At 41.8% G+C, this 25482-nt stretch overlaps 1 protein-coding gene across 3 annotated transcripts in view; it reads right to left on the minus strand.

Moving 5' to 3' along the window:
• ITGB6 (integrin subunit beta 6) overlaps positions 1 to 25482 on the minus strand; it is a 239099-nt gene that overhangs the window by 110957 nt on the left and 102660 nt on the right. For all 3 annotated transcript variants that reach the window (XM_029605586.1, XM_029605587.1, XM_029605585.1), the window contains 4 exons: positions 19715 to 19880; positions 18552 to 18713; positions 14333 to 14428; positions 4027 to 4116 (listed from right to left, as the gene is read on the minus strand). In XM_029605586.1, coding sequence (XP_029461446.1) covers positions 4027 to 4116; positions 14333 to 14428; positions 18552 to 18713; positions 19715 to 19880 — 514 coding nt within the window. The remainder of the gene's footprint in view (positions 1 to 4026; positions 4117 to 14332; positions 14429 to 18551; positions 18714 to 19714; positions 19881 to 25482) is intronic.

Here is a 25482-nt window from a genome sequence, read left to right on the forward strand (position 1 = left end):
TGTAATATTTGCAATACTGCCTTTTCATAGGTAGAGTTGTTACACTTTGAATGCTGGTATTTAATGCTGTTTTGGTAGGAGATACTTACTATATTGTAATTGTAATTGAGTTTATTCATGGCTTTCTCAGATCCAAGCCCACACCCAACATGTGTTACGATAGGCCTAATACCATATGGGTTCAGAGTGCATTTTGTGTCGGGTTTTCTGGTTGCTATCAGAGCAGTGCAGGTAAATATAATATACATGTAAGTAATATTTTTACCTCACAAGCATATACTTTGTCCTTTTATGTGTAAAATCCGCTATTATAAATGCATAACTTTTTAATTGTGTGTGTAAGATGGGGGTGAGGGGGTGGAGGGGGGTGAGGGGGGCAAGGCTGTAAATTTTGCCAGGGTACCTAACAACTTTGCACTGGCACTGCATGGCAGTCATGGAGACCTGCATCTTAAGTTTCTGCTTGGTGTCAGTACCATGAGGGGAGTCGGGAAGAGCGGTGCCACTGCTACAGCTAAGGGTGGCGCTAGGCAGCGAGAAGATAAGAGTGGGATTGCCGCTGCTGCCGCCTTTCCTAATCCTCTCCCTCTCTGGACTAGAAGGCTATGCCATCCCAACCTGAATCCTGAGCCCTCATCCTGATATCGATTTTTCTTTAATCTGTTTCCTCAGTCCACATTTCTATCTTGCATGCAATAGTCCAGCTTTGCAGGTATCAGTGTGATGATTGCAAGGTGTTGTGAAAATCAGCACAGCATCTCCTGGATTTCAATACATTGATAGTGGTGAGATTAGCTATGGAGAAGCTTGAGTTAACAGAAAATGTAAATTCTGATGCCTCTTCTGCTTATGATAGAAAAATTGTAATGAAAAGTGAGGAATAGATATATATTTTTTTACAACTTAAGAATTCATGTGTTTCTCCCACCATTACTGATGAAATATTCTTACAAGTTCCCCAAAAGACAAATAATATGCTGGCTTAATATATACAACCACACCTAAAAGGCAATCACAAGGAAGACGTTTGTTTGACCTAAGCTAAAATATTTAAGAATCAGCAGAAAAACTTGCAGACAAATCCCGAAAACCTGATGTGGCATGGGTGGTAGAGCAAAACCTAGCACTGTGTAAGATTTTGCTGCTAATTTTTCAACACCTGCAGGATTCTCCTTTTCTGTGCTAGAGGGGGGAGCATTTGTGGGACTGATGTAAAAACCAGAATTCAACTTAAAGAAGAAAAGCAGTGGTGAGTTTTCTGGAATACTTCTAAAGACTGATCGGCTTTTTGTAAAAATTAAGTGTCCTTCTTATGTGAGCAAGATGCGGGCCTGATTGCCTCTAGCCTGCTTTGCCGTACAGACAGATCATGCCCTCCTGTTGTGAGCCCAGGTAAAGCTGCATACAGAAGGGGCCTACAGTCTCGGCATCATTTTTCCAACTACCAGCAGCTTTGAGTTTGGTTTCTATTTTAAAAAGTGGAAGGAGGACTCTGGAAGCCGAGCACGGTTGCAGAATGTAACCTCTGGCAACATGAACAGGCAGGCAGGCAGGGACTTGCCAGTAACTCCTTCCTGCTGAATCAGAGCCCGGAAGCACAAGTGTACCTCACACAACAAATATGCAGCCACCTCCTTTCCACCTTCTCTAATATGCTGCGTTCATCTCCCCAGTAAATTTTGGAAGGACTAGATTTTTTTTTTTTTTGCACACGTTATGGTTATTATATTGCATTAAATTTGAGAAGAAAATACTAAATCATGGGGGCGGGCATGGAGGAGGGGAAATATTATTCATTCCTACTCATGTTTCAATGCCCGCGAGGATATTCAGACCTGAATTCGGACAGTGACTGATATTAGCAAAGTGGTCTCGGGCTTCAAGGGATAACAGTGGATAGCTGACACCTCCCATTCACTGCCCGCTTGAGGGAAGACATTCATGATTAATGGCTCTCAGTATGAAGGTCAATTACAATGAGAAGTGCTCAAAGGCTGAGCTGGCTGTTTCTGCTTTATGCAGCTGCATTGCATCTAGCTGGGCAAGGTTATAAATGAGGCGATTATTATATCAGAATTATCCAGGTGCTTTTAAATGTTCAGGGTCAGCAATTTGTTCCTGAATGCAGGGCCGGCTCTTGGGATGTGCGACCTGTGCAGCCACTTAGAGTGGCATCCCTTAAGGGGCTGCCTCTGACCCCTCCCTCCCTACTGCACCATTCCATGCGATGTCTTCAAACAACAGGGCTGGATTTGCATTGCCAGTGTCTACAGGCAGCGGAGAAAGGGTGGCAAGCACCCTCCTCCCCTCATCTCCCCTTTCCTGAGATATGGGGGGGGGGGGGGGGGAGAGGTGTCAACTCCCAGTCTCTTACCTAAAGTGGCATTGTCCTGATACTGCACAGTGGCGGAGGGCAGCAACCTAGAAGAAATTCAGCACCTGAGCTCGTGGACACATGCTCAAGGCCCTGCCCCTCCTCCCACATGGGTTTCCTGTTACTATGGAAACTCGTGTGAGAGACAGGGCCCCTGAGTCTGCAGTCATGGGCTGCAGGTCCTGGCTGTACCAAATTTCTTTTAGGCAGGTCTCGCTACAACATAGCGGCAGGGCAAAGCTCCATCAACATTTGGTGCTGGAGGTGGTTGCCTATGTTGCCTCTGCCTGGCAAGCAGGAGATTAAGGAAGGCTGTGCAGGAGGAAGGAAGCTTCTGTCTGTGGTGTAGGTGAAGGACCAGCCATCATGGAGGAGGAAGGGAGGTGAGAAAGAGCCAGGGGTGCTGCTGGGCAGGAAAGGGAAGTGAGAGAGAGAAGAGGATGCTAGAGAGAGAGAGAGAGAGAGAGATTGGGGGGAGGGGGGATGCTGGGCACTGTGGGCAGGGGGTGAGGGAAGTGTTGGGAGGGAAGAGATGGATATACAGTGCCAGAGCGACTGACACTGCTGAAGTAGGGCGTGTTGTATCAGAGTTGCCATCAAGGAACTGGGGGAGAGGGGGAGGGGGAGGGAATTGCCCCAATTTCTGTTTTCACCCTAAAGCTGGTCAAGCCTGAAAGGCTGGAATTGCGCCTAGACCTAACTGCCCTGCCATTTTCCTGCTCCCTTCTGCAGCTGGTACTCTTCCTTCTCCTTTTCTCAGCTTTACGAGTGCAGACGGTGCAGTCGGAGAATATCTCGGTAGATTGGAAAATACCAAGCTGCATGCACTCAATCACGTCGTGAAAGGAAAATCAGACCATGCAGTTACGAGTTACACCCTATTAATGTTAGAAAGGGTAGTCTTCCCGTTTTCAGACAAATATAAGAGTGCAATTGCTTTCAGACTGCAGATTCTGAGAGATAAGATTGCTACCGGTAAAATTCTCAACACTAATTTCATCGCAACCGCCTGCATTAACCAAGATAAAAAAAAAAATAATAAAACCCCTTCTCCTCTCTGTCTTTTTTTTCTGTGATTTACAGACATTAGGCCAGCGGTCACAGGCACAGCAGCAGCATAAGAGTGGTCCATTTCCTGCCTGCTGCTGCAAATAAAAAGATTTATCAGAAGACAGAGCCTTTCCTGGCAGATATTATAAACCAGCCTGTCGTGGATGAGCCAATAATATTTGATTCTCTGAGTTCCTGCTCTGTTAAGGTCAGTGGTTAAATCACCTGATGAGATTAATGGCTGAGAACAAGAGATGCTTTTTTTTTTTTTTAAATATTCAGATCGTTTCACTGGTGCTGAGTGGTTCTAGTACCGAAAGGGGCTGCAAAATCATTCTAATGGCTTGAATTACCGACCGAGCCATTCCTGGTTTTCCCCCACTGCATGCAGGGACTTGTAGTTCAGGCTTTCCTAAAACAGACAGGACTACAAGTCCCTGCATGCAGTAGAGTAAAGCCAGGACTGGATTAATGTCCCCTGGAAAAAAAAAGAGACTCAGCTGGCAGCCCCACTGATGACCTTTAATGGCAAAGCTGAAGTACTGAGACCTGCAGACATTCTGCCTAAACTGCAGGGAATGGGCAATGAATAAATACCTTACTTTGTATGCATCAATGATCAACTGCAGGATATTCCCAGAGTCTTTCTGAAGATGTCCAACGGTAGCACCTGGAATAAGTCTGGCATAGTCCTGTAAAGAACAAGAATCAAAACTGTAGCAAATGGAGTAGGAAAACACATAAATGTGTGGTGGTGATGATGACTCACTGCCTGTGACACCAGCGCTGCTGTGTTAACTGACAGAATACAGATGAGTTTGTGTACAACATGCTTCTGATGTTTGCTATTAAACCGGCAGCAAAGGCCATTCACATTTTGAAATCAGCTATTCCAATCTTGTAGAAGCAGTGGCCCATTTTAATCCAAGGCTCTGATTAGAATCTAGAATCTCTCGTGTACATGGAGATAACAAAGACAGTATCGCGAGTATAAAGTGCTGGATCAAATATGCCAATAAAGCCTCTTCACAAAATCCTTTGGTATTGTTACAAGACCATTCCAAATAATTACTTTCAGAAAATGAGCAATTTGACTCCCTGGTTTGACTGAAAAATATTTGAAGTCTCCAGCACAATTGCTTTAAATATTAGATGCACAATGCCTTCTGCTTTATTATCTCAGTAAAGTGCTATTGTAAATCAGCAGGACTCGACATGTTTGGCCTTACAGCAGACTGAATTGGCATGTTTGGTGGTTAGAAATGATAGCACTGTGTCTTCAGAAGATTATTCACTGGATCAAGGAATTGTGTGTTTTGTAAATATACCTTATGTAAAGGCTGGTTACAGGAATACAGAGTGCATTTGAAAGCCAAGGTATAATGGCATTATCGCTGTGGTGTGTGAAACATACGTACTTTTAGTAAGGGCTTCCTCCCTAAGTGGAGTCAATCCCCCTCCTCTCCCATGCACACAAATGTATGAAGTATTAAATGTGTCCCAAACTCAAGAGCCCCCTGCTGACAAACTGATCTGTGTAGGAAGAATGTGACAGTTGTTATGGAGTTTACTTGGCTTTAGAATTGAGTTGCTACCATTCTAACAATAGAAGAAGCAGGACCGAATAACTTAAAAAAAAGTCCAGTCCTGTGGCCCAGTGGCAATGCTCTTCACAATCAAATGGGAAATCAAAGGGATCGTGACCCTGACCGAACTGCAGAGAATGAAGAAGTTGTGATGGCCGAGGTCATTCTCATTCCAACTGATAGAAAGAAAACCAGACATTGTGGTAATGGAGAGAAACACAGGAATGACATTGCCTGTAGAAGAATCAGTACCAAGTGACTATTCTGTACGACGTATGCAGAGAGAGAGAATTCTCAAATATTTAGAGATGCAGAGACCAAGAAAATGTAGCAGAAAGATACAGAAATAGTTTTGGTTGTACTGGGTGCCACTGGCTTCATTACAAAAATTTCCAAGTGCACCTTTATATATTGCCTGCACATATTGTGAAATTCAGAAGGAGGCTGCCTTTGGCCCAATGCAGGTACCCAACATACAAGTGAGGTTCATTCCTGTTATGGTACGTGTAAAAAAAAAATCCATTTGGAGTCATTCCCTCCAGTATAAGTGGCAGCAGTTTATAACTTTCGATCAAGGTACTGCCACCGTCCCATGGAACTAACTCCATGCAAGTGATTTTAAGCAGTAAAGTGATCAGCTTTGAGCAAGAAGTCACAGAACAGTCTAATACCTGGCTGGAGATATCTAGATACTGTTTATTAACCCAGTTGATTGCCTTGGCTCTTTGACCCAACCAGGAATGATTATAGTTATTAGCACCCAGCTTGTCATTTTTTTAATGTGCTTTGTTTTTAATTTTACCAGCTCCAGCCCCTGGCTAGCCAATCATAATTCCTTTTAATGGAATGATGAGTTTTTGAATAACAGAGTAACATGCTTACACCTGTTACAGGTAATTCCAATGGGCCTTATTTCTGAGACTGTAAAAGAAGGGGACAGTTCTGTTCTATTTCATGTTTTCAATACAATTTCATAACTTATAGTAAATTTGTGTGCTGTCATTTTTTATTCTTATAAATTTTGGCCTTCACTTGTGTTTCGTTTATTCTGTCCTGTGACAGATAGCAGTATGCTCAGGCCCAGACTGCAAAGTAAGTTGCGGTCTACAGTCACTGTACTGACAGAGGTTCCTCCTCCTCTGTCCCAGTGGCACTTTCTCATAAGTACCATGCAGCCCGAGTGGCAGCGGCCCATCACATTTGATTTCTTAAAGGGACATTCAGAACACTATAAACTAGAATTGCTGCTGCCTCACCCCTGTGCCTCTTAAAGGCTGGGTCTGATTTATTTATTTATAGCTTATATTTATAAATCATCCAATCATGAAAGGCTCCGGGCAGTGTTTAATAAAAAAAATAATAAAAATAATATACACACAAAATAATGAACAAAAAAGTAATACTGCCTAACCCAACAAAGTCCGAAAATGAAAACAGTAATTATACATAACACAGCAAAGTACCACACACTGTCTATTTTGAACAATGCATATATTGTGATTTATTGTTTAGGATCTGCACACCCCATGAATATAGGACCTTTATCACAAAGCTTATTGAACATCACAAAGCTTATTGAACAACTGGATCATTGCCCCACCCACTTTATACATAATCATAGGTCCTGTATTGCTTATAGCTCTTCATCCATTTTTTTTTACAAAAAATGTTTATATGCAGTTAATTTTTTTATATATATATGTAATCAATTACTTAGCCTTTCTGTCAGTGATTCATGATGTCATTTTCATATATGAATGAGGGATACATTGACTACAAGAAACACTCTGCACAGTCCAAGTTTCGGAAGTTATACTTCTTTCTTCAGGGGATCACTGATGAATCTTTTAAGGGCATTCCCCAATATGGCAGCGCCTCTCAATTACCCAATCTTCCAAACAACCACTCAGAGCACATTAAGATGGAGTTTGTGGTATTTCATCGGGACAATTTATGGAGTCAGTGTATTTCTCATTCATACATGAAAATAACAGGGGAGAATCAAGATGGCGACGTGAGGGGTAGATGTTGTGACTGAAGCTCTGGATTTTTGTCTCGTCTAATCTGCTATTTCCTTTCACCATGCCGCATACTAAGAGGAAAGGTCGGCTGAGGGAGGCAGCCCCCAGTTCCCCTTCAACCGACCTTGATACAGACGAGCATAGAGGGCTTTTGCACAGCTGTAGATTCTCTTACTTCAGTTGGCGGGTCCACTGTAAGCACTGGTGAAGAGCGTGCACTGGCGCTTTTGGATGAAACATCGCTTAGCCCTGGAGCTCCGGCGACTCCCTCCCCACCTACACACTTTGCTGCTGACAGACCAGGCGTGCCGCCTGGATGGATGGCGTTTGCAGTAGCGGCTGTAACCGAGGCGGGGCTCTCAGCTAATTTAGCGTCTTGTGTTTCCAGGGATGCTGTCCTGATACCTTCGCCGCTGGTAAAAGGAATATCATCTAGCTTAGCGGTGGAATATAGCGGTCATACCACTGTGGCTTCCACCCCAGCTGGGAGAGAGTTCTTGGAGGCCTCTCAGAGCAACGATGGAGATCCTCACCATGCTTCCCCGGTAGCATTTTCCTCTCAACCTTTTCTGGTTAAACCCACTGTTGTGCTCTTTTACAGCTGGAATGCTCAATGACAACTCTTACATCAGTTATGAAGTATTCTCAGCATCAAGTTTATTCTCTGAACCCAATTGTTTCAGTTCATACATCTAAGTCAGAAGAATTAGATTCAAAATTGTCTCAAATTCAATCTATTCAGAAAGGCTTAGTTCAAGAAGAACTCATTACTTCTAAAAGAGTGGAACAGTTGGAAAACTCCTCAAGATATTTAAATTTGAGAGTGTTACATTTTCCTACATGCAAATTAGTTTCTCCGAGAGAGCAATTTAGAAATGTTTTACAAGAGATATTACATTACTCAGTGGATGCGATACCACCTATTTCAAAATTTTATTTCCTGCCAATTAATAAGCAAGAAAGAGACTCTTCTGCTTCTGTTTCTGTTAATCTTTCTGAATTTTTAGAAACATCTGCTGAGGGCCAGGTTGAAAGGAGGGGAACTCTTTTGGTTAACTTTGTTTTTTTCCTCTGACTGGGACACTGTTTTCAGGCTTTTTCTCCAAAATAGAGATTCTCCCAATCTGGGCCAAAGGGTCTGGATTTATCCGGATATATCTAGAGCAACACAGCAGCGACGGAAGAAGTTCCTAGCTCTTTTTTTCCACGTGCATGACAGTTGGGTGCTCAGATTATTGTTCGATTTCCCTGCAAATGTGTGATGAATATTAATAATGCTCGCTATATTTTTTTGAACCTTCCCAGTTAGGTTTTTTCTCGGACTCCTATCAATCCTCTGGTGATGCCAAGCAAGTAGTAGCCATAGATTGAATTGTAATCTACTTCCCCCTTCTTTATTTTGATTTGTTATGTATTGCTCTTTACTGCAGTGTTTCTTCCCCCCCCCCCCCCCCCCCCCCCCCTATTTCATTGTAACACGGGTTTTGATATTGCTAGTTTGATTGTAATTTCTGTACCATATCTGTTGGGTTTTTTTCTGAGACATGCTATTGCCTTCTGTATAATTTAAAATGTCAATAAAAATAAAGTTATAAAATATATGAAAATGACATCATGAACCACTGACAGAAAAGCTAAGTAATTCTTTACATATATAAAAAGGTTTTGTAAAAAAAAAAAATGAAGAGCTATAAGTGATACAGGACCTATGATTATGTATAAAGTGGGTGGGGCAATGATCCAGTTGCTCAGTGAGCTTTGCGATGTATCGGCCCATGATATGAAGGTCCTGTGAACCCTTCTAGATATACATGGGGTGTGCACATCCTGAACAATAAGTCACAATACATGCATAGTTCAAAACAGACAGTGTGTGGAACTTTGCTGTGCTATAAAACAACAATACTACATAATAACACTGGCAGAGTGGTGCTTGAGAGAAAGTGCTGCTGGGACAGAGGAAGTGTTCCTTTCAGCACTGCACATGTTCAGAGAAAGAAGCCCTCTCCCCTGTCTCAGCCGCTTGGTGGGGGACCCTTCCCCTGGTCCTGGGTTTAAGGGTACCTAAAAGGTACATAAATCCGGACCTCAGAATGCTGCGCTGATCCATTCATTATTGAACTGACCAGCCATTACTCTCTTTTTTGGCAGCCTGCAAGAAGGCTGATCAAATTATACAACGTGAAATGTGACATGTGAAAGCCATGCACCTTCAAAAGGATATAAACCAGATGGAGTTGGTCCAGAAGAGAGTAGCTAGTAAAATGATCAGTGGTCTTTGATCTAAAGCATATGGGGACAGACTTAAAGAGGGAGATGTGGTAGAGACACTTAAACACCTCCAAAGTTTCCATGCACAGGAGGTGGACCTCTTTCAAAAGAAAGGAAGCTCTAGAACAAGAGGTCATGGGGTGAGGGTGAAAGAGGCTAGATTCAGGAGTAATCTAAGGAACTATTTCTTTACAGAGAAGGTGGTGGATGCATAGAACAGCCTCCCTATTGAGGTGGTGGAGATTAGAACAGTATCTGAATTCAAGAAAACATGGGATAAACAATTCTCTGAGGGAGTGGTAAGGATTACAAAACTGAATTTGGATGGGCAGACTACATAGGCTGTATGGTCTTTTTCTGCCTTGATGTTTCTATGTTTCTATGCGCAATTTGGTACAATTTTAGAATACATAGATGGTAACTTTTAAACTGGCGCAAGGGCACAGATGAGCGCACGTTTGCCAGCTCAGGTCCAGAGATGCATTCATTTTATAACATACGCGTGTATATGCGTGCACATTATAAAATAGTCTGGACGAACGTACATGTGTGCACAATTTTAAATGGACGCGCCCATATGCGAGTAAATGCCACTTCTACCGTGAAAGTGAGGGAAATTTACAAGGTAAGCGTGCCAGTTCGCCCAGTTAAGGGATAGGACTTCTCAAGCTCCCTAGTTTAATAGTGTCTCTTTCCTCCTGTTAGCATCAGCCCATAAAACCCCGCTGACTAGCCTAGATTTTTTTTTTTTATTGCTTACACGCCATCCATAGCAGTAGTAAAGTTACGCGGCAGGGGAGCCCGGCGCGTGCCTGTGCATGTAAGTATTTATGTGCACATCTCTTGGCCTTCCCCCGACATGCCCATATCCTGCCAGGCCATGCCCACGCTCTGGCCCTTTTTCAAAACTTTTGATTTGTGTGCACAGCGGGAGATACCCGCGTCTGTGGGCGGCTCGTAAAATCCGCTCATCGCGCACCGGGACGACTTGTGCGTGTATCGCCCGATCCTGGCACACATAGGGCTTTTAAAATTCACCTTCAAATGAAGGAGGCGGAAGACTAACCCTTGAGCCTAGTGATGAAAGGATTCAATAATAAAAATGGACTGACAATGGCTTGAATATTTGTTAGTTATAAATCAAATTGTGATGTGTCTGCTGCACAAGGAATGCAACCACGTGACTGCAACCACGCTACAATTAAGAAATTACCACCGGAACACGAGGCCTTGTTCAGAACAGTGTGGAGCAATTTGGGAGGTTGCCAGAGAAATTTTCAAAACAAAGAAGGTTAAACTAACTATAGGCAATAGAGAACTATTAAGTGATCGCTTGGTTGTACCATACCAGTCCTTTGTACCTTCTTGTCGAAACATCTTTTTAATAGCACACACTGTATAAGGCTTTTAAAGTAAATTTCAATCAAATTTTAACCTCCTTCCTCCCCCACCCCGGCAGTATATTTCTCTTCTTGCTCCTAGTTGTACGTCTCCTTGTTTATTGTAACTGCATCTATATTATTTATAGTTCATATTATTTCGTTCTCTGTTCCGGTTATCACCCATTGTTTATTGTAAACCGGCTTGATGTGATATTATCACGAATGCCGGTATAGAAAAAATTAAAATAAATAAATAAAATATTCTGACAGCTAGTGTCTCATCCTTCCTGTTCAACAGCATAATGCTCCATGTTTGAGCACAGTGCATTCTCATTGCTGTCAGAAATTTATTGCAAGGGGAAATATTTTTTCCTCTTTTTATATGCTAGATTTTTTTCACTGCTACTGTACTTCCCCTCACTCTGTCCCCTGCTTCCAAGGCTAGCAAGCAGTCTCAAAGTGAAGAGCAGGCAGAAAAGTATCTGATCTGGGAGGAATGCCAGGGCCTGTGCAGATTATACATTTGCTTCATTTCATGGAACTCCCTGTTCTTTGCATCAAAAAGGACCCATTTTGGCGATGATTGTCTGCCATCACAATGACACAGGAAACGGAGAAGAAAGGAGCATGTGTGTCGGCTGATTGTACCGTTTAGAATAGTGTTGGACTGGAATAGGCTTTAACTCGCTTGCAGCACAAATGCCCTTAATCACAGTCTCATTCAATCCTTTGTGGAAACCAGTTAGAGTTATTTTAGACGCATCACAACAGTAAAAGTACTCAGCAATGTCAAAAAAAATTTTTTTTATTCATATTACTATATTGTAATACTCTCCAATTCTGTCACATGTACAGAAATTCTCAAAATTAACCTTTACTGATATCAACCCATAAATTCTCAGGAAATGGAATTCATGCATTTGAAAATGGTCAGGTTTGCTTCACAGAGACATAAAGACCAGTGCATCAGCATGTGCTTAAATTCTAGTGTACATAAAAAAGCACTATTATAGGTGAATTTTAAAAGCCCTATGCACTCCAAAGCCAGGAGATACATGCATGTCTCGGGCTGGTGCGCGCCCTGCAGATTTTAAGAAATGCCTGAGTATACGCGTATCTCCTGCTATGCGCACAAATCAAAAAGTTAAAAATGGAGTGGGGCGTTTGAGTGGTCTGTGCGGAGCATGGGCAGGACATGGGTGTTCCGGGATGGTCACTTGAAATGTGTGCATAGGTATTTATGCGCAAAATTGCACACCGGGGTCCCCTACTACTTAACTTTACTTCTGCTATGGATGACGTGTAAGTTTTAAAATAAAAAAATTAGGGCTACTCAGCGGGGTTCAAAGAGTCAGGGCTAATAGGATAAAATGGATACTATCTAGCTAGCGGGGTTAGGAAGTCCTATCCTTTACCAGGGTGAACTGGGAACAAATTGGAGAAACGGGTATTTGCGTTAGCATGACTGCCTAGCAAAATCCCCCTACTTACGCAGTAGAAGCGGCATTTGCGTGCGTGTGCGCCTGTCCCTATAAAATTGCGCACACACGTATGTGCGTACTGCCGATTTTATAACATCTACGCGTATACGCACAGATGTTATAAAATGGCCACATCCATTTGTGCGAGTCGGTATATGCGCATACACGTACACCTGTGCGGCTGTTTAAAAGTTACCGTCTTAAGGGCAGATTTTAAAAGACTTACACGTGTGAAACCCGGGGGTTTACGCACGTGGCCAGGCCTTACTCGCACCGGACCAATTTTCAAAGGGCCCGGCCACGCGCGTAAACCCCAGGGATGCGTGTAAGTCCCGGGGTTAGTGAAAGGGGCGGGGATGGGGCAGTCTGGGGCGGGGTGGTGCTAGAGGCGCCTGGCACAGCAGCCATTTGCCGCGGTGCCGGGGGATCATGCGCCGGCATAGTGCTGGCGCACGCAACTTGCTCCTGCTCAGAAGCAGGAGCAAAAGGTAGGACAAGGAATTTGGGGGGATTTAGGATAGGGATAGGGGGAAGGCAGGATAGGGGAAGGGGAAAGGAGGTTAGGCTAGGGGGTTAGGAACTGGGGAAGGCCCCAGTGCGTCACCGCACTTAAGTGCATATGTTTTCTCCCCCTTGCACGCGCCGACCTGGCATTTTATAACATGTGCACGCATATTATAAAATCACGTGTCCATGTGTGCACGCGCCGGGTAGCACGCGCACATGGATGCGTGCGCGCAATGTTTTAAAATCTACCCCTTAATGTGTTAGGTGGATATTTTGACATTAACAGTGCTTTTTACGTGCATATTTTAGCTTTTGTGAGTTTACACGCCAAAACCATGTTTATGAGGTAAAGGGATGGAAAATCATGCAGAGCATTTCATTAACTCTTAGCTTAGTGGGACAGGATGTGCGCTAATTGCTTTGTAAATGCATTCTTTTGAGAAGATTAAACCTGAGAGGTGTAGTTAGGTCTTTTTGCAATAAAGTCAATAGGTAAACATGCATGCGCTTATTGTTTGGACTCATTTGCGTGCCATTAATATGCCTAATAAACGCACATTTATGGTCTCACTTGGGTGATGATAATCACTTTGGCCTCATAAGTAGAACTTTGCCTATAAATGCAATAGACCAGGAGACTGGGGCTCACCAAGGTCCCTTTCGGGATCCAAGGATTGACTCTTTCATGGATGAAGAGGATAGATGGAGGAAGGTTAGTGGAGGGTGGGGGGTGGAGGGTGCACCTGAAGCTGTAAAAATGTTATTCTTGATCATACATGGAATAAAAAAAAAACAGTGTATGTTCTTTTTTACAGTTTCAAAAAATTCTGTGCATGAGAACATCTTAAAAAGGAATAAACACAGTAGCCTTCTTCTAACTTTTTATATGTAATGTATAACAATCTAAATCCCATCTTTGTTGTTGGTCTCATTGATTCTCCTCATGAATAACCTTCTTCATCTGTTTCTAACTTCCTTCTTAGTTTTCTGCGTCATGACTCTTCTCCATTCCGACACGTTCTTTGTGCCCTCAATGCCGCCAACTCTCCTTATTCTATTTCTTTCTCTAGCATCTTCTTTGTCATTTCTTGTCCCCTGCCTCATTTCCCTGCTCTTTTAGTTCTCTTTGGGTCTTCTTTGGTTTCACCCTGTCTTCCTTATTTATACTTGTCACTGACCTGGTACCTACTCTGGTCATTCCCTTTTATTCCTCTTTTTTTTTTTTTATAACCCTTACTTTTCCATGTCTCGCCTAGCCTTTTGTCTATTTGCATAATAACTCTTACACCTGTTTACGTCTCACTCTTTCATAACCTCAGCTCTGCCCCTTTGTTAACTTCCCATATGGCCAAGTAAATGTTGCTTATATAGCAGTTTAGCTAACAATAAGTAATAATACACACTTCTGCATTCCTATGCCCAGGTTTGGTGACAATGAGTTCATATTTTCAAGGCCACTGGTCACTTTTAAAACTCTAACAAGCATGGCTTTTGGTGACCAGCCTCAGAATCTATTATTGCCTCGGATTTCCAATTCAAGTTATTAGTTAGATTAATAGCTGCCTTTTTCACCATAAATGTCCGCCTGTTTTTTTTAATTAACCCTCTTACAAGTTGCTGGGAAAATTAAGTGATGATAGTGACTATTTTGCTTACGTACCTCATACAAACGGACTTGTTCTTTTGTTACAGCAAAGATAAGCAAAACATTATTTTCCACAAGTTTGTCAATTAATTGTCCAATCGTTGGGTACTCCTAGAAAGAACAGAAAGTGATGTCAAGAGAGCTGCATGAACTGATATCACACTTCATTCAGAATATTGCGTTGTGGCTAGATCATGAAGCAGAAATTCATGAACAGATTGAAAAACTTTGAAAACTTACTTCAGTGGAGATGCTTTCCAAATGTCTGAGAGACAGATGCACAGACTAATAATTTTCCTCCCTTTCTTTGACTTCACTTTAAAATACTAAAAAGAAGCTACCTAGTCACTGTCTGTGGAGCCTCTGAATAACTATACTAAGGGGTAGATTTTAAAAGGAGTGCACCAATTTTATAACATTGGGGAGGGGGGCTAATTTTTGCTAACTATGTACGGCGATGCAATCAAGCCTCCCCCAGTTCCCTTCCAGTCCTCTCCAATTAAGCAGCTGGCCGGCACATGCTTCCCTGGGACAGCGGCTAATGGCCACTGTCCCAGCCACCCTCCATCCGGCCCCACCCCTCCCAGACCATGCCCCCCTAGGGATGTGCAGAGGGACACCTACATTGCATTCGTGATTCAGATTCGTTGGGGAGCAGATACATTGCATTCGGCCGTATGGCGCCCCGATGCGTTAATAAGGCGATTTCTATTCGTGTGCCAGCTAAAATTAAAATTAACTACAACCCCCCACCCTCCTGACCCCCCCAAGACTTACCAAAACTCCCTGGTGGTCCAGCGGGGAGTCCGGGAGCCATCCCTTGCACTCTCACACTCTCGGTACCGGTTTCATCATGGCGCCGATAGCCTTTGTCACAGGGGCTACCGGTGCCATTGGTCAGCCCGTTGGACCCTCAGGGACTTTTGGCCAGCTTGGAGGGGCCTCCTGACCCCCACAAGGCTTTCCAAAAGTCCAGTGGGGGTCCCGGAGCGACCTCCTGCACTCCGGCCATCCGATGCCAGTACTCAAAATGGCGCCGATAGCCTTTGCCCATATTATGTCACAGGGGCTACCGGTGCCATTGGTCAGCCCCTGTCACATGGTACGAGCACAAGATGGTGCCGATGACCATGTGACAGGGGCTGACCAATGGCACCGTTAGCCCCTGTGACAAAGGCTATCGGCGCCATGATGAAACCGGCACTGAGGGTGTGAGTGCAGGGGATGGCTCCCGGCCCCCCCCGCTGGACCTCAAGGGAGTTATGGTTTCTCTTGGGGGGTTTGTTTAAATTTTTATTTAGGTGGCCGTATAATTCGGGGAAGATTCGTGTATTCGTGGGGAATCGCGATACGTTTCGCTTCCCCACGAATACTACGAATTGTGTAATATACGTTGCGGATCACCAATACGGCGAAAATGAATGCACACCCCTATGCCCCCCTCCCCGTCCCTTTTTCAGGGCCCAACACTTGTGGATTATCACGACCTACATGTGTGTCCAGGCCTTCTTGAAAATACGTGCAGCGTGTGCAAAGCCCAGCCACGAGCCAAAGCCCAGCCATGTGCGTAAAACCTAATTTTTGCGAGCGCAGGCCTTTTAAAATCTGGATTTAAGCATTCCTCTCTCTATGCAGTCGAGTATTCTCCTGGCTTTAGCTATCGCCTTGTCACATTGCTTCACCATCTTCAGATCACTAGACATTATCACCCCAAGGTCCCTCACTTGGTCCGTGCACAACAGCCTTTCACCCCAACCCTCATCACATACAACTCTTTTGGATTACCGCACCCCAGATACATGACTGCACTTTTTGGCATTGAATCCCAGCTGCTATATCTTCGACCACTGTTCAAGCTTCCTTAAATCATGTTTCATTCTTTCTACTCATTCTGGCGTGTCTACTCTGTTGCAGATCTTAGTATCATCCACAAAGAGACAAACTTTATCTCCTATTATTTCTGCAATGTCAATCATAAAGATATTGAATAGAACTGGTCCCAACAGTGATCCTTGTGGCACACCACTTAACACTGTAAATGAAACCTACTCTTTAGAGTAGGTTTCATTTACAATTACGCACTGTCTTCTATCCGTCAACCAGTTTCTAATCCATGCCACCACCTTGGCACTCACTCCCAAGCTTCTCATTTTACTAACAAGCCTCCTATGCGGGATCATATCAAAAGCTTTGCTGAAATCCAAGTAGATCACTCAAGTGCTCTTCCTTGCTCCAATTCTTTATTCACCCAATCAAAAAAACAATCAGATTTGTCTGACTGGACCTTCCCCTGATTAAGCCATGCTGTCTCAGTTCCAGCAATCCTGACCCTTGGAGTGAGGAAACTCACCCAAAGATGAGATTTGTGCAATGTTCTCTCAGCCTAGCATGATGTTACCCAGGTAGAGAGCCAATCAAGCTAGGTTGAGAGAACATTGCACAAATCTCATCTTTGGGTGAGTTTCCTCACTCCGAGGGTCATCAAATGTTCACAAGAGAGCACTGTTCTGTTCGTACGTCTCACATTGAATGTCAAAGTGGCCCCTAACACCTACACTAATACCTAAACCTCACCTCAAGTTACTAGGTAGGCCTCCCATAGAGATATAAATATCTATCTAGGGTCAGGGCATTACAGCTAGGTTTGTTCTCTCTCTCTCTTTCTCACCCAGTGGTTGTTAGTAGGAAATACCACATTCTGGCACTTATCTCAGTGTGAAACAGTGATTGTAATTTGTGGTAACTTAGCTCTTCACATAGATATTAGTACAAATTGTGATAAACTCCCTATTACCATAAAACATGCCCCTTTTCCCATTGCATGTGATATTTACTGCATTTTGATAAATCCAGGCCTATGTTTGTTGAAAAGTCAAAACTTGGATATTAAAATTGTTAGAGAAGGTAATGAGAATTTTTAATATCTTTTGAACAATGGCATATGAACATTAAAAATCTGCTGTGGAAATATTTTCCAGCTGCTTAGTACACAAGTATCTGGTTAGCAAGTACTGGAACATTACCACAAATGCTTTGAGCATTGTTCAGAGGATGGATTAAAGTGATATACCAGTCACTAGGTGTGCCAGATGTTACATAGTCAGTGTCTGGCAACCCCACAAGCCTACTGTGACAGTTAAACCAAACCAGCAGTAGTATATGTTCAGTTTCATTTCAAATTTGTTTCAAGATAACATTATTTATACATGCTCTTTATGGAAAACAAGAATTATTTGATAGGGTAGCGTTTTCACTTTCCATTTATGTAGAGATTAAGTTTAAATTTTTTTTGTAATTCTCTTACTCATGAGATTTGTCCCCTCTCAACTCAGTACAAATTAATGTGCCCCATTTACGCAAATGCTAATATTTTCTCTGTATATTCAGATATCATAACACTAAAAAATTTAGGGTATTACATGGAATTTTTCCTCAGATCATCGAAAGCATGACAACATGACATTGATTTCAAGATGAACTATGGTCTTTATGACTTCCCAGTTACTGCCTCTATGGATAATATGGTACCTAACTGAGAACCTTTTTTGTTAGTTCATTATATAAGAGAATGAAGGTCTTTAATGTTTATGGGGTATGGAATTTTTATTCTTGAGTTCAGCTGTAATAATTAGGCACTGTCACTGCAAATTGCACACAAATGCCAAACAAGCATCCTAATGAGTTGCATTCATAAACCAGGGAGAGGAGATGTTCCTAGATGCAAACTCCATTCTCATTTCTTGCAACATGGAACATATCACAAAGTAGGAATTAGCCATAGATAGGGACTTTTATTTTCAGTTTTTATTTTATTTTCCTGGGAATTTACAAGTGTTTATCATATCAAATAAAATCGGGAGAAAATCATTAGAAAAAAGACATTTTTCCATGGATTTTTCCCCATTTTTGTTCATTACAATAAACACTCATAATTTCCTATGAAAAATTAAAACTGAAAACCAAGGTCCCTAGCAATAAAATATGTGGTAATTCTCATAGTTTCACAATAGTCTATTACACTGATTCTCTTCTGTTACAATTTAATATGTTAATATTACATCTTCATAATTTGTTAATCACATTCCATTCTTTTGTATGTTATCATGTTGAAGAATACTTAACCAGTTCATAGACATGAAAAAAAATTAGTTTGTTAAAAAAAATAAAGAAAAAATGGGTAGAGAAACTCTAAAGTAAAAGGCATTATTCAAAACCAGATAAGACAATGCATTACCAACACAGTTGACATGGAGTACTCATTATTGCTGTCCAGGTGACAAAGACCATCATTTGGGATAACAATGCCTGCCAGTTTGCTGTCCATTCCAAAGTGGGAACCCGCATCACTTACAAACACCAGGAGATGCAAAGAGTCATTTCTCCAACCAATTTTTTCCTATAATTGTAATATAATAATTTAATTTAGTAGATTGTACATGCAATATAACTGCCACTGTTGATGACTCAGAAAATAAAGGAGAAATCTGTAGCTACTGTTAGCTTATTAATCTGTAGCTACTGTGCTTATTAATTTCACATAGGTGTTTTATTATTTAATGTTATAATGCTGTTATCACATGACTGAGGCAAGTTCACAGTACAAATGTTCTATGGGGTATGCAGGTTTGGGTTGCGAAACAGTTTGGAAAAATGTTGATGGATTATTACAACTGCAGTACATTGATAGACATTTCTTTGGGGGGGGGGGGGAGGGATAAGAGGGTACTTGCATTTGGTAATATACTTCTCAAATATTTTCTGAAATAGCTCATACAGTAAAATCTGTTGCTCACATATCTGGTAATTTTGCAAGACCCAACCATGGAACCTTTGATGAGTTCAGTATGCTTCATTCGAGTTCTGTTATTAGAGAGCTTGCAATACCATTCATTGTTCCCTGCCTGAGCTGCAGAAATGGAGGAAGCCTGAGAACCAGAAACAAATGGGATTCCCTTCTAAAACGTCCAGTCCTATCGTTACAATATTTTGGTCTTTTATAGGCCACATAATCAGAGTAATGAGGGCCCTATTCAAACTTTTTCCAGAGGCTGACATGTACAGTTTTGGTTAGCTGGCAACACTTGAAGCAACCAATCAGCCAGACCAATGTAGGATCTTCCCATGGTACACAGCTGTATAAAAAGCTTGAATCTGTCCATAAATGTACCTGGAGATTATATCACACATCAAATAATGACATAGATCTGTGCAGCATTAGAAACTACCAGAATGAATCTGCTATTTTGTATACCTGGAGGGTTTGTTCCTCTGACATGATGTAGAGATACTGAGAATATGCTTGCAATTAAAATTGGTTCTGAGCAATGATTAAAAAAAAAAAAAAGTGCCCCTCATTTTCTGATTGTTGTATCCCATAATTGTAGGTCTCTACATTACCTTACAGACAGCGGCTTGCATAATCGCATCAAAGCCTCCCTCTGGAGAGTCAATGTTAGCAGAAATTCTCTGCTTCTTCACAATTTCATTGAACTTTTCAGCATTATCCGTTAATGGTAAAATGTGTCTATATCCAAAGGTTGGTAGACATGTGTGGGAAACACTCCTAAAAAAAAAAACCCAACATTTTATAGAACATATAAATGTGAAAATGGTGCTCTGGAAGCATACGACCTCTATGTATAGCAAATAACTCCTGCTTTTAATGTTAGATTACCATTTACCTAGAATGTTAATGTGCATCGGATTGCCTATGGCATAGAGTAAAAACCATTTCCTAGGTTAAACAACAACAGCTGTGGTGTTTACTATTCCAAAGTATAGTTATTATAGCGTTAACCACCAAAATATATGAGATATCATCATATATATATATATATATATACTGTATATGTATTTATTTATTATTTGGATTTATTACCTGCTTTAAAAAAAACCAAACAATTCATCCAAGGCGGGGTCTAACAAATTAGAAATAGCAGCATTCAGTCAGACAAGAATAGCAGCATAACAAATCTAGGTTGAAGAAGGTGCATTTAGGGATAATTTTAACTAATCTTAAGCTAAATAAACAGTATCAAACGACTAATCATAAGCTAAATAGCCATGTCAGCAAAAACAATAGGATTGTGGCAGCATGTTCAAACATTCCAAAAAGTGTCAGCAGTTTATCCCAGATTTCGGTGGTTTTCTAGGGAGAATTTTGCACTAAAGACCTGGCAGAAGAGCCGAGCTTTCACTTGCTTTCTGAAGTCTGAGTATTTTTCATTTGGAGGAGTTTTTCTGGGAGGGAGCTCCATAGGGCAGGCAGTGCCCCTGAGAAAGGCAATCAGTGGATATCCATTCTTTTGATTTCTTTTTGTTCATTTTTAGGTGGTTATGGAAGCTCCAAATGAGGATCTTAGTGGTTTGGAAGTCCTGTAAAAAGATAACGTTTCTTTCAAGAAGGTAGGTCTGTCTCCTCTCAGGTCCTTAAAAACCAGCGTCAGGGTTTTGAATTTGGATCTGCAGGGGACTGGTAGCTGCTCCGGTTTGTGGAGAACAGGTGTGATGTGGTTGTGAGGCTTGCATCATTCTGTGAGTTATGCAGTGGAGTTTTGTATCAGCTGAAGTTTGTGGACATCCGTATCTGTTAGACCTCTGTACAGTACTTTACAGTAGTTCAGCTCTGTGGATATCGTAACATGGACTACTGTGATTGTGTTCATCTTCTAAATGAGAGGGAGGAGTTTCCGTAAATTCAGAAGGCATTCGACAAAGTCCCTCATGAGAGGCTTCTAAGAAAACTAAGAAGTCATGGGATAGGAGGCGATGTCCTTTTGTGAATTGCAAACTGGTTAAAAGACAGGAAACAGAGAGTAGGATTAAATGGTCTGTTTTCACAGTGGAAAAAGTTAAACAGTGGAGTGCCTCAGGGATCTTTTATTGGACTAGTGCTTTTTAATATATTTATAAATGATCTGGAAAGGATGAAATTTAATATGGACAAGTGCAAAAGTGATGCTTATAGGGAAAAATAACCCATGCTGTAGTTACACAATGTTAGGTTCTATCTTAGGAGTTAGCACCCAGGAAAAAGATTTAGGTGTCATTGTGCTGTGGTGGTCAAAAAAGCAAACAGAATGTTAGGAATTATTAGGAAGGGAATGGCAAATAAAACTGTGGATGTCATAATGCCTCTGTATCACTCCATAGTGAGACTGCACCTTGAATACTGTGTGCAATTCTGGTCACCACATCTCAAAAAAGATATAGTTGCACTGGATAAAATGCAGAGAAAGGCGACTAAAATGATAAGGTGCATGGAATGGCTTGCCTATGAGGAAAGGCTAAAGAGGTTAGGGCTGTTCAGTTTGGAGAAGTGACGACTAAGGGGGGATATGATAGAGGTCTACAAAATTATGAAAAGACTTGAACAGGTTAATGTAAATCAGTTATTTACTTTCAGTGTGCGGGGATTTGGCTGTCACATTAACTACTGAAACTAGTATATTAATATGTGAATAACTGGATAGTAATCTTCTACTGTTGCTGTCTAAGTTCAACCCAGTAATTTATAATCAGTGGGAGAGAAAATGCTAATCTTAATTTGGATGAAATGTAATATGTGCTTTCAGAGTTGCTTTGATGATAAGGAATTGAGGGAAAGAAAGACTAGAGAATATTTAATGTGATGAAGATTATTTAGAAGGAAAAGAATTATGATACAGATGATTCTTATAAGGGACCAATTCTTTTCCCGCATCTTCCATTAGGCAGAGATGACTGAAAGTAGAGCCCATTCCAGGAATATTCTGGTAGACAAGCTTTTTTGTTTCAGACTGTGATCCGTGATTAGATTTTATTCATTTGCTGAAAATGAGAAAGAATAATGCTGAGGTAAATTCACCCCCAGACGTTTGGGTTACCACGAGGTGAATAGCAGCCATATTTATTTTTTTCCCAGATATCTACAGTTGTAAAAGGGGATATTATTTGATTGCTTTCAGTGTGTGTTTTAAAACACTGAAAATGTTATTTATTTATTTAACATTTTTATATACCGAAATTCATGTAGCAAAGTTACATATCACTTCGGTTTACATTATAACATTGACAAGCATGTAAGAATGCGATTACATTGAACAAGGGAGATAAACTTGGATCAAAAGGAACTGGTGTTATTTAGAAGGGTCCAAATAAAGATATTTGGAGCATGCATGGGGCAGAGTGCATCTATATTCTAAGTTGGGTTTGGAGGGAGGGGGGTCCCCAATCAGGGCAATTGTCTGGTATTCCAGCACCACAAGGAGTCCCTATGGCAGTGATGGCCAACCTTTTGCGCTCAGTGTGTCAAAATTCATTAAAAAAACGAGCATAACTCGGGTGGTGTGTCACTTCTAGAAAAATCCATAATTGTGATATTTGTAGCTCTAATATTAATAACAAAAAGATAATTTTAATATATGTTCTGTATTTATTTATAAAGCAAAAACAAATAATTCTTTACCTTACCTGCTTAGTGACTTTTGTTGCTGAATTTCATTGGCTAAATCTTCAATTAAAACACTCTCTCCCCCTCCCCCCCCCACACAAACTCTTACTCCCCTGGATTTTCTCATACACACTCATGCTCTCACACTCACTGGCTCCCTCACATACACACAAACACACCCAGGCAGGCTCCCAGTCATTCTCACACCACTCCCGCTCCATCCTCCAGGCAGGCACCAATTCATTCTCTCTCACACACACACACACACACACACACGCATAGAGAAAGTGCTATTCTTGCACATTCCCAAAGATTACATGTGCCAATCACTAAAAAGTAATTTATTTTGTTTTTTACCTTTGCTGTCTGATCTTGGTTTTCTAATTGATTGGTCACAGGCTTTTTTTCCCACCTTCCCTTTCTTATTTTTTTTTTTTGCAAATTCCTTTTATATAGTCTTTTTTTCTGTTTCTTTTCTCTCCATCTTCTTCCCTCAAACACACAGGTTCTCATTCTCACATGCATTTCTCTCTCTCACACACACACACACCCAGGCTCTCTCACTCCCACATGCTGTCTTGCTCAAGCACAGGCTCTCACTGTCACATGCTGTCTCTCTCACACACACAGAGGCTTTCACATGCTGTCTCTGCAAACATTCAGGTCCTCACTCTCACACACAATCTCTCAACTCATCTCATACACGCACACACACACCCTCTACAGACCCTCAGCCTCTCTCTCACCTCTGGGCCTCCTCTTCGCGGGTCGCCGCAGGATGGGCTCTGCGGTGGCCCTGCTACCGGGCCTCCTCTTCTTCTCGGGCCGCTGCGACTTGAGATTCGCGGCGGCCCGTAAACGCAAGTGCTGCTCCACTTCTGTATGCGCTGATGCTTCCCCTCCTTCCTGCCCACGCGGCTCCGGCAACGTTTACTTCCGGGGCCGCACAGGCAGGAAGGAGGAGGAGCATCAGCGCGTTTAAACGCGATCTTTTTCTTGGCCTTGCCGATCTTCCTGTCACTGCGCCCGGGGGCATTGGGGGGATAATAAAAAACTAGTTTTAAAGGGTCGGCACAGCCGATAAAAAAAAAAAATTCCCGATAGTCCACAAAACGCTGCGAGTGTCAGCAAAAAGTCTCGGCGTGTCACCTCTGACACGTGTGTCATAGGTTAGCCATCACTGCCCTATGGTGAAGATGAATGATGTCATTGAGGCAGAACTTGGACGCTTTGCACTGGCTGCACTCCTTCCTTATTTTCTGCCCTGAGTCCCAGTGTGTCTAAAACTGGTCCTACCTATACTCTCCATTCTCTTCACCCCCTGCTCCTGCCTACAAAGGTTTACATAAGAACATAAGATTTGCCATACTTGGTCAATCTGCGAATCCATCAAGTTCAGCATCCTTTTTCCAACAGTGGCTAATCCAGGTCAAAAGTATCTGGCAAGATTCCAAACCATAAATAGATCCCATGCTGCTATCGCGCAGTGATAGTGATGGTTATTTCTTAAGTCTATGTGGTTAATAACAATTTATTCACTTGACTTCCAGGAATTTGATCAAACCTTTTTTAAACTCAGCTATGCTAACTGCGTTAACCACATCTTCCAGTAATGAACTCTAGAACTTAATTGTGCATTGAGTAAAAAAGAATCTTCTCTGATTTGTTTTGAATGTGCTACTTACTAACTTCATGAAGTGCCCTCCTAGTCTTAGTATTTTTGGAAACAGTAAATAACCGGTTTACATTTGCTTTTTCCATTCCACTCATGATTTGGATGGATAGACAGACTGGATGAGCCATATGGTCTTTTTCTGCCATCATGTTTCTATGTTTGTATATTTCTATGGTTTTATAGACCTCTATCATATCCCCCCTCAGACATCTCTTCTCCAAGCTGAACAGACCCACCCTCTTTAGCCTTTCCTCACAAGTTCCTTCCACTTTATCATTTTGGTCACCCTTCTCTGTACCTATTCTAATGTAACTATATCTTTTTTCAGATGTGGTGACGGGAATTGCACACTGTACTCTAAGTGCAGCCTAACAATGGAGTGATACGGGGCATTACGACATTTGCCATTTTATTCATTCATCTATATATGTGATTTCTATTCACCTTTTCAAGGCCTCTTCCCTGAATACATTTACCTCTGTTTAGAGCAAGAGTACGTCCAGGCAAGGCTCCCTTTTACCCATGTACTACCCATTATTTCCTATAAGAGGAAAATGGGGTTTTTTTTTATTTTTTCCTCCAATGGAAACCATAGGAGCCAGCCTACACCACTCTTTTTCATTTTACTCTTTCCAATTCCCTGGGAATCTAATTGGAAAAAAATCTCAGGAAAGAGATGGGAAAAAGTCCATTTTTGTACTTTTAAAGAGACAGTACTGTGATCACTGCAAATCATTGTGGAACTTGTCTTAAAATTCTCACAATTCAAAGCTGGACTGGAGACAGAGCAGAAAATTCTGGTTGACATAAGAAAATTCTGGTTGACACAGAAAATTCTGGTTGACATAAGAACATATGATATGCCATACTGGGTCAGACCAAGGGTCTATCAAGCCCAGTATCCTGTTTCCAACAGTGGCCAATCCAAGTCACAAGCACCTGGCAAATACCCAAACCTTAACTAGATCCCATGTAACAAATACTGGCAACAATCTGTGGCTATTCACTATTGATTAATAGCAGTTTATGGACTTCTCCTCCAAGAACTTATCCAAACCT

This window comes from Rhinatrema bivittatum, chromosome 6, assembly GCF_901001135.1.
Source record: "Rhinatrema bivittatum chromosome 6, aRhiBiv1.1, whole genome shotgun sequence".
NCBI lineage: Eukaryota > Metazoa > Chordata > Amphibia > Gymnophiona > Rhinatrematidae > Rhinatrema > Rhinatrema bivittatum.